The 9,698-nt window shown below is 37.5% G+C and overlaps 1 protein-coding gene across 3 annotated transcripts in view; it reads right to left on the bottom strand.

The window, feature by feature from the left end:
* LOC107705728 (protein NDRG3-like) overlaps window positions 1-9,698 on the bottom strand; it is a 78,806-nt gene that overhangs the window by 7,120 nt on the left and 61,988 nt on the right. For all 3 annotated transcript variants that reach the window (XM_016509168.1, XM_016509169.1, XM_016509170.1), the window contains 11 exons: window positions 7,657-7,777; window positions 7,090-7,152; window positions 6,823-6,883; window positions 4,840-4,926; window positions 4,214-4,270; window positions 4,005-4,108; window positions 3,864-3,929; window positions 3,720-3,771; window positions 3,145-3,192; window positions 2,353-2,388; window positions 2,209-2,260 (listed from right to left, as the gene is read on the bottom strand). In XM_016509168.1, coding sequence (XP_016364654.1) covers window positions 2,209-2,260; window positions 2,353-2,388; window positions 3,145-3,192; window positions 3,720-3,771; window positions 3,864-3,929; window positions 4,005-4,108; window positions 4,214-4,270; window positions 4,840-4,926; window positions 6,823-6,883; window positions 7,090-7,152; window positions 7,657-7,777 — 747 coding nt within the window. The remainder of the gene's footprint in view (window positions 1-2,208; window positions 2,261-2,352; window positions 2,389-3,144; window positions 3,193-3,719; window positions 3,772-3,863; window positions 3,930-4,004; window positions 4,109-4,213; window positions 4,271-4,839; window positions 4,927-6,822; window positions 6,884-7,089; window positions 7,153-7,656; window positions 7,778-9,698) is intronic.

Below are 9,698 nucleotides of genomic sequence, written 5' to 3'. Positions count from 1 at the left end.
CGCGCTGGTGCTCATTCAGTAAAGATTAAAATTTAACACAGACTGTCAGGACTGTCAGGACGGACCTTTATGCAAAAATGGAAATGCTCGCGTGAATTTGTGACATTTATACATAAAGATATGACGGTTAACTGAAAGTTTTTTTGCGCTGAGGACGCATACGCATCTGTTAAAGCGCCTGACAGGGCAAGCCATTACGCTAATGCATTAGCTTAAAGCTTAAAATAAAGAATTCTCATGTTTTGGGCAGCTTGGATCACGTAACTCTCCTGCAGCATCTCATTCTGTTTCCTCCACTATTTTAGATGCATTTTGTCCATAGAAATAAGTAATTCAGTACTTTAATTTGACGCGACCGGCTGAAGTTGAACAAGTATGTAAACTCCGTTGGATGTGCACTGTGGGCAGACCCGATTAATCGATAATGAGAATCGTTGTCGATGGTTTTCATAATCGATTTTATCGATTAGTTGTTGCAGCCCTAGTCTGAGGATTTCGATATAAGCCAAGAGGAGACTGGTTTTCCTTTGCTAAAGTAAGGCAACTTTGCTTCCTTTGCTCCTAAACAAAATCGCAAGACTAGCATATCTCAGAGGCGCACGCACTGCACATACGTGCTGCGTCATCCGCCGGAACTGCTTCAGTGTATGACAGATAACGGAAGTGAGAGAAAAGTGTTTATTACGTTTGAAATATTGATATTTTTATTATAAAAACGCATGGATTAACTACAGAAGGCCTTTATTCAGAACTAACCCTTTAAGCTGCAAATCAGCATTTTAGAATGATTTCTGAAGGATCATGTGACACTGAAGACTGAAGAGTCCACTGAAGAGTAATGATGGTGATAATTCAGCTTTACCATCACAAAGAGAAATTACATTTTAAATTTATTCAAATCCAATCAAATCAGTTATTTGGAAATATTTCACATTACAGTATGTACTGTATGTTTGACCAAATAAATGCAGCCTTGGTGAGCATAAGAGACTTCTTTCAAAAACACTCAGAAATCTTATCAGCAGCAAACCTTTGAATGGTAGTGTACTTCATTCAGGAAGAGAATCAATCATGACTATTTGACCTCATTTTTTGGTTAATGATTTTTTTTTCCCATTAATGGCTAACAAAGTCTTAAATATTGCTGCTGCTGTTTTGGGAGGCACTAACTGAAACCACAATTCACATCAGTAATATGTAGTTGTGAATTCCACTAGTATACTGGCGAATTTGAGTTAAACCCTCACTAGTGAATGCACACTTGAATTTATGATGTTTAACAAGGTGGAGGATTTTAAGAGAACTGCTGGAATTCTTTATAGATGAACTTGCCAAGACCTGTATGTAAACAAACCATTACTTTTGCAACAATGCAATAGTCCAGTGCTGCAAGTGGTTTAGAAATCACACACCTTAGAATACAATCACACACAAAAACTTCATTTAATGTTTATATCACAGAATAAAAGTCTATTGTGAAAATAACCATATAAACATTAGACGGAGCCGAAGGAAGCTGAGGCCTTGAATACAGATTCGTGGAGGTTTGAGGTATTACATCAATAAAGTTTTCATGCTATGCAAACCACTGTTCAGTCAAAGGATCTTTTAGCGCACAATCCTGAAGATCAGAGGAGGTTTGTCACACAGGGCTCATGCCACACAGCATGCTCTTAGAGGAAGACTACTATACTTACACGCTGAAGAACGCAGCACTGCACAGCCACACGGGAGACAAGTCATGTGTTAGTGCAGCGGACGGCTGATCTGAGACCTGCTTTACTCGAGAATACTGGCCTTATGCTTTGTGTAGTAAAGTCAGATCAGCAGTGCATAAATTGCGCTTCTTATCAAGATTCATAACATCTGATGTCTAGTGTTCTTGCTTTGAACAGGCAGGATTTGCTCTCTCACACCTACACCCGTGAATGTGTCATATTCCTGCAGCTGTTTTAGACGTTTTGAGTTGTGTGAGTATTTATGACGTACATTATTAAACCACTGGAGACATACAGTATGTAAGTTGTTGGCCAAGGTGACATGATGCTGACATCTCTCTAACAACAAGATGCTTTCAGACAAAAATGCAAACAAGAGACAAAATTCATACAAACAGTGAAGGTAAATATAACTATGAGGAAGATGATACGATTAAACACTTAACATTAAGGTGGCCTATGAAAAGACAGAAAGAGGACAGATACTTACTGTAGCCCATTCCCTGGACAAAGTACTTGAAAGCCTCAGCGAGTTTACCCGGCTGAAAATAGAAAACATCCACATTTAATACAAGTCAAAACTACATCAAACTGATGCTGTGGCAGACATAATGGTGTTGTCTTTTATTCTTACTTGGACAACTTGGGGAAGTCCACCACAATCTGCCATCTGAACAGAGGAGGAGAGGACAAGAATTAATCCATTCTGTCATACTGGAAATACAATAATTAAAAATCTCATCAGGCGTGAAAAAAGGTCACAAAGATATGACAGCAGGGGAAGAAAATTATTAAAATATCAGCTTTAAAATTTGGATTTACAGATTATTTTAGCATGATGAGGATATAGGGGAAAACTAGCTAGACTCTATACAGTAACAGTAAAAAAAAGTAATCTCTCTCAACTTGATCTCAGGCACATTCATACTGTTGTTTTTATGGAACTCATTCAATATGACTACACAATAATAATAGTATTTATAAATTTTATTATTAAAAGTAAACACACCAATAAATATTACTATAGTTATAATTTTACAGTACTATATTACAATATTCACTGAGACAAATCTGTTGTCATTTGTTGACCGATTTATAAACAATTCTCATTACAAATTTGGAAAACAGTTGTGCATTGCGTTTGCAAATGTACATTATAAGTGACCCAAACTCTCAGCGCTTTCAGAACTGAGCCGCTCTGTGATACTGAAAACACTGGATCATGAGCTGCTTGTGTGTAAAAGAACACAGTGCCACACTTCAAGCACTGACACTTATTTCCTTTTTTGACTCAAAAACTCAACTCAAACTCATCTGATCTACACAAATCATTCAGACTATATTTTGGAACCATTTTTGCAGAAAGATGACAAATTTGCATTCCTGAATCAAAACATTGTTTTAGGGAGGGGAAAAAGTCACATGCCTTGAGTAAAGTAGTCTTGGTTGGATTTAGCCTTGAGTTGCATTCAACCTGTGGAAAAATGAATAAATTCCCACATGGTCAGTTCAGAAACATAATGAAAGGTATAGAGAGATAAATTGACCAACTCTGCACTAAACCAAACTGTTTGCATTGCAGATTAATTGAAGACCCAGCATTAGTGGCTCAGTCTCACTTTAAAATAGCCACCCTTAGGCAAACTCAGTAGTGTACTAAGTGTACATAAGCTGTTACTGTATCAAGGATTTTAGAACGGATGGAACTGCTGTTTTGGCCAATCAGGATCCAAGACCAGAAGCAAGCATTTTAATTGACTTTCTACAATGTATGGACATATAGTTGCCATAGGCAATACGTTATTCAGGAGTGCTTTACAACAAGCACGAGTGCATAAGACTTTATGATGCACAGCCCCTTTTAGGATGTGATGTCATTGGTACAATCTGAACAGAACATGTACGAAGAGATAATGAGCATAATGGGTCTTTTAGAAAGCACACTGTGTTCTCTCTCATTGCCCATAGATGCAGTGGCAATGTTCTTGATTAGTCACTCACCACGGCCTCTACCGCTGGTGATGTGTCACCAACGATTAACAAGGCAGGACACCTAAACAGCAAGAGAAGAAAGACAAAGGTCTAAGGAAGAGGAGGCAGCATGATTTACAAAAATATACAAAAACAGACAACCAAACAACCTACTTCAGTGTTTTGACCGTATTTTCATAAAGTCCCAGGACAGGCCTCTCAATCTCCAGATCTCGCCGACTGTGATAAGGAAACGAAACCCTTATAAAGATCAGCTCATATGACAATGATCAGTACATGAACTGAGAATGTCACCTGTTGTAGGAGTGGCAGAAGAGAGCCAGGTTGTCTTGATTGATGTCCTGAGCGATGTGCAGACGATATGTTTGAATGATCTCCTGGTTCTCCGTCAGCTCGTCCTGAGGAACAAAAACTCAGCTCATCAACAGAATCCAAGAGAAATCTTTTTGTTCGGAGTGAATTATCTCACAGATGTGGAGGTGAGTGTCATATTTAAGGCCTACCGTGCTGAAATGGTGTGCCATCACAATATCTACCAGACTGCTGGTCCATCCAGATAACTACAACAGAAACACACATTCACATTTTTAGTGAAAAGCACAATGTTTGAAGATCAAACAAACTGCGTTCCCGGCACCTCCACTGACTTGAGCACTTTTCATTATTGTAGCATTCTGACCTGTAAGGTTATTATGAGCTTTACAACAAGGGAAACTTTAAGAAGATCAACTACACTAATCTGTTGAGAAATCTGAAGTATGGAGGAATGGTTAGGGTTTGCTTTTGGCTAATAATGAAAGGACAGGATAATCATCATTATGCATAATAGTGTATAAAGAAAAGAAAAGATAAAATAAAATTAATGGCATGCGTTGTTGATTAAACTAAAATGCAAATGCAACTAAAATGGTATCAAAAAAAAAAAAAAGTGCCTATTACAAAAAGTTGCTTTAGCATATTTGTTTGTCACTGACCTACAGTCCACACTGTCAGAAAATAATATGCAAAAGAGGTACAACAGCTTGTTCCAGGGGCAGTACGTGCATCATATTTTTATTGTCATTTAATTATTTAATAATGATCTGCACTAAATAAACATGCTAATTTGACAGTGCATTCATAATTTTACCTTAGAGGCAGCCCAGTCAATCCAGCCCTTAGCACAGGGGTCCACATTGATGAGAACCAACCCCTCCACCAGAGCAGGCTCATTCAGCTAAGAGAATGACATCACATGGATTAGTCCATCATTACAGCTCATACTGACTTTAACACAGAGCACCTACTGACTGAGAGGATTAGGTGCTTGACATGTAGCCGATCGAACAGACTAATGAGACTGATTCTTGACTTCTTGTGGTATTGCTACCTATAGACTTGTCAGGGGTCATGTGACAGTCAAACACATTGTGATTTGCCCGGGAGCACAAAATAATATCAGAAAACTTGATTTAAAAAAAAAAATTTCAATAGTCAACATGAAATCAAAACTGATACTATTTACCTCCTGAATACTCATTCCCAGTCATGTATTGCATATTATTCTAAAGGTTAAAATTATTTGTCTTCAAATTTTGTCATCAAACTGGTATAAATACTTCTGCATCTGCAACATCTTTCCTTTTTGGTGGACATGCTTGTTACTGGTTAACGTTTAATTATGCTAATAGGCAAATAGCTGTTTAAAGGGATAGTTCACCCAAAAATGAAAACTGTCACCCTCATGCTGTTCCAACATATGAATGTATGAAAGAATGAAATAAAATATGTATCAATGAATGAATTTGCACAGAAGAGAGTCATACAGTTTTGGAACGAATGAAGGTCAATATATGAAGGCAGAATATTTATTTTAGGTGAACTATTCCTTTAGGCATCATTATAAACTATTGTATATATTGAAGCATTTATAAAATCTTGCCAATGTTCAACAGTAACTTAATACATATTACAGGAATGGGATTTGGGTAGTTGGCTGACTGAAAAACTCTCATTTGAGTCTCCATTCTAACATGGAGTGCCACTTTACAAGGTCCAGTTCGTGACAGACAAAATCAACTTCTGGCCTATATTTTTGTCTTGTTGAATATTCTGTTTTATCACTGAAATGTGTCGATTACAGATGGCTTGAAATTGCTTTACAGGTTTGAGAAGTCAACTTTAACCTCAGTGGTGACAAAGCAAAAACGTCAACCTATGTGACCCAACCAGGTATTGACATCAACACCTTAACCGAATTCTCAGTATGTCAATGTCCAGAGTGCTAACTTACTGCAAGGGCTCACACTTGGTTTTAATGAAGAACTGCAGCTATAGGCAGCCATGTGAACAAATCAAATGTCTTGTTACCATGACCGTGATGGAAAAAAGTTCAGGTTTCACACCTCTTCTTTTTCCTCTCTGCATAAGGCTCTGCACAAGACATGCAGAGAAACGCAAGCCTTCGAGGCAGCACTATCACATGACCACACGTCTACGGACAAACATGTGACAACCAAAGTGTAATTCAAATGATTTTAAGTAGTTTACAGTGCTGAAGTTGTTCTGCAGAGCTGCGTAGGTGTGTGTTTGTTCAAATCGGCCGTCATCACAGAACCCGATGAGCAAGTGGCAGAAATATGATGAACGTGCAATGCAAGCCGTTGGAAGGGTGAAAGTGTGAGGTGCTGGACTGAAGTAATGGAGTCAGTAGTGAAAGACAGCCATGGAAAGCCACATTCTTTAGTTAATTTGAGAAAAATACCCTTTATCACTTTATACCTTGATAATAACCAGCAGGAAACATGAGAGTGAGTGTGTTTTTATCCTCAGCATTCATGTTTGTGCGTAGATGGTGAATAAGAGCTTTGTGTAGGGTGAGAGTGTGAATGCATGTGTGAACTATCAACCTCAGATGAGGTGTGGGGGATTTATTGAAGACTGAGGACAGATGGTTTTACTGCAGACGGACTTCAATGATCTTCACCTCTGATGACCTGAACTTCACTCAGATGCTCAATTAAACATCTAATGGCTCGTTTCCACAAGCTACTCCATCTAACGGTTAGATATTACAACATACAATGACTGATCGGTCATTATAGCAAAATAAAAGGGAAGATATTTTACTTACAGCCAGCCTAGTGAGGATATAAGCTCCTGCGCCCACACCGATACCAATCACACTGTTGATTCTGTTAATTAAAGCACAATTATTCATATTGCTATTGCTTATTAACCGGCATACATTCTGAGAAGAAATGCGCAAATTATTTGAGGCTTTAATAGATGCCATCATGATTTCTTGAACATATGGCATTTATTTTTATTTAATTGTACTGAATTAGGGATCATGTTATGACGTTAACTTCAGTACAGACTGATTGAGGTTTGGACTCACTTTAGCTGGGTCAGAACTGAGGGCAGCATCTCGGCAAGCTCATCCATGGTTGGGTACTGGTACCTGAGGGAAAGAAAAGGAAGACAAAAGTGACAAATTAGTCTATCTTAAATTATTTTAATTATTATAAGTAAGTGTGAAAACACTGTATCAGCAGTGGTGGAATAGATGGTGCCTCAGTGAACTGCTTAACATGCTGTCTATGATTACAGAACAGTTAATGTTAGAACTGGTTAATCCTGCTGCTACTAATGCTTTTCTCCTTTTGAAAGTCGTGAAAGCACTATAGTGGAGCTTTTCTTTTGCTATTTAAGCAAATGGGAACTCAAAAAAAAAAAAAAGACCGTCTCCCATTCACTGCTATAGACGCTTACCCAACTATGACGATTTACGCTTCTGAGAAATGTGGAAGAAGGTCCATTATGGTTACATTCACAGCAGTTTTGGACATTAATGTCAATTTGAACATTAAGAATATAGTAATGATAATCAAAAATGCTGTCTATGTTGGCACCTCACTAGACTTTGAGACACAGCCAGAGTTATTTCTTCAGTAGTTAGTTTTACCCGGTGGGGAAAGGAGGGGCAGATTCTTGCTGGCCTGGAGCATCAACATGGACCACAGCAAAGTGCTGGGTGATCTCCTGCATGTCCTCGAAGTTAAACAGTGTGTTGAAACATGACTTATCTGCATCGCAAGAGAAAAACAAGACACTTCTCAAACACGTTTTTCATAAATCATCATCAAAGAGAAAAATGGTACCCTGCATACCTGAATCATATGCATACTTTGCACACATACACAAAAAACAAAACAAAAAGAAAACACCACTACTATGCCTGGTCTCTATTACTGTGACCTGTTTATGTAAAATTGTACCGTCTAATGCTGTTTGCACTGTTCACTCAGTATTCACACATGCACTTTATGTAGTCTTGCACATAAATGTTCAAGCCTATTTTAGTTCTTATTTTTAGTTCCTTCCGTTTTCGCTTTTATTTAACACTTTTGTTTAGTCTATTTAATATAATTTAATTCATGTACGGTTTCGTTTTGTAGTCCCTTGTTGTCTTTTGTAGCACAATGGTCGTGGAGGAACGCAGTTTCGTTTCGCTGTGTACAAGCTGTATAGAGTTGAAATGATAATAAAGCCAATCTGACTCTAGATAAAAATCCAAAATTAACTCAAAAAAATGAACAGATCCCGCACTTGGGTTCAACACAACTTTCTGTCCACATATTTTTTAACTACTGTTTTCTCTAGACCTGATTAACCACCATCTGTGCCCTGCAAATCAGTTTTCTGGCTGGAAGTTGAAGAAAGAAAGACTCTTTGAGAGATTTTGATGAAAATGTGCAGTGTTGATGTGCAACTGAAATCTCATAGGTCAAGTAACACATTTGATGAGGAATGAACTTGGCTAACTGTTATGGCATATATAGTATGAATGTGTGTTATATTAATGTAATCCAGATGTACTACATCAGTCGTATTGTCATTGTCATGTGACCTACAACGTCAATTGCATCACCTTACGGTCATTCAATGGCCATCAACTCCTCTACCGTGTCTATTGAAAGCACACTTCAGAATCTCGGCAACAGAAGAACTGTTGGTTATCCAGGGGAGTTTTTCGTCTGTTATATAGTAGGGAATAGTGGTCGACCGATATATCCAAGGCTATATATCGGCCGATATTTGGCATATTCCAAATATCGGGACCGGCTGATAAATTTTTCTGTTTGCCCGATGTGTTCGAAGCAGGACTTTTATTTTGATGGCACTGAGAACAGCAGTGCCTGAGCAAACAGCGCTCACATTCTCCCTCTTTGCTGTTTGCTGTCGCCGTTTAACAGTTCTGTCTGATTCGGATAGAAGTCCGTCTAATAATCAGACAGAACTGTTAAACAAAGGAATTAAAAGGTGTACAATAAAGTATTATAACGATTGCTTTTATATTATTAGTAATAGAAAGGCAAACATTATAATACTTTCTTGTGTACCGTCAGCATTCAGCAAATATGCATTTATATAATTTAAACAAATCTTTGAATGTCTAAAACATTTAAATTTCACAAACCTCGCAGACTTAGTTGAATCCAGCTGTGAGATCTTGTGAAGTGTGCATTTGTATCCTGCATGATCACGTGTGCTCCGCGTGACGGTCAGTCCGTGCGAATTGAATGCGGACAGGAGGAGAGTTCAGCTTCACTGAAGATGCGCGATCGACAAACTTTAAACTCACGATGCTGCACTTTATTCATTTGCCCACTGTCATATTCATGTCATTTTCACTGTGTGCTATATGTAAAATGAGTGTTACCTAGACTTTATTTGAAAAATATGAGTGCTCTGTTGATTACAGTGTTTACTTCCTTTTTATTTATATATTTTTAAAAATATTTCTTTATTTGTGAAAAATACTAAGATAAATAATAGGATTACAAAACCAAGAAGTTGTCATCTAAATTATAAGTATGTTTATTACACTTTTAAAAATTAATTTTCAAATTATTTAAAATGTCTTACATATTAATTAAAATAAAATAAAAAATATATATACACACACACATACACACATATATATATATATATATATATATATAT

The sequence above is a fragment of the Sinocyclocheilus rhinocerous genome, unplaced genomic scaffold, assembly GCF_001515625.1.
Source record: "Sinocyclocheilus rhinocerous isolate Xijiao unplaced genomic scaffold, SAMN03320098_v1.1 scaffold263, whole genome shotgun sequence".
Lineage (NCBI taxonomy): Eukaryota > Metazoa > Chordata > Actinopteri > Cypriniformes > Cyprinidae > Sinocyclocheilus > Sinocyclocheilus rhinocerous.
This window is presented reverse-complemented; position numbering and strand designations above follow the sequence as displayed.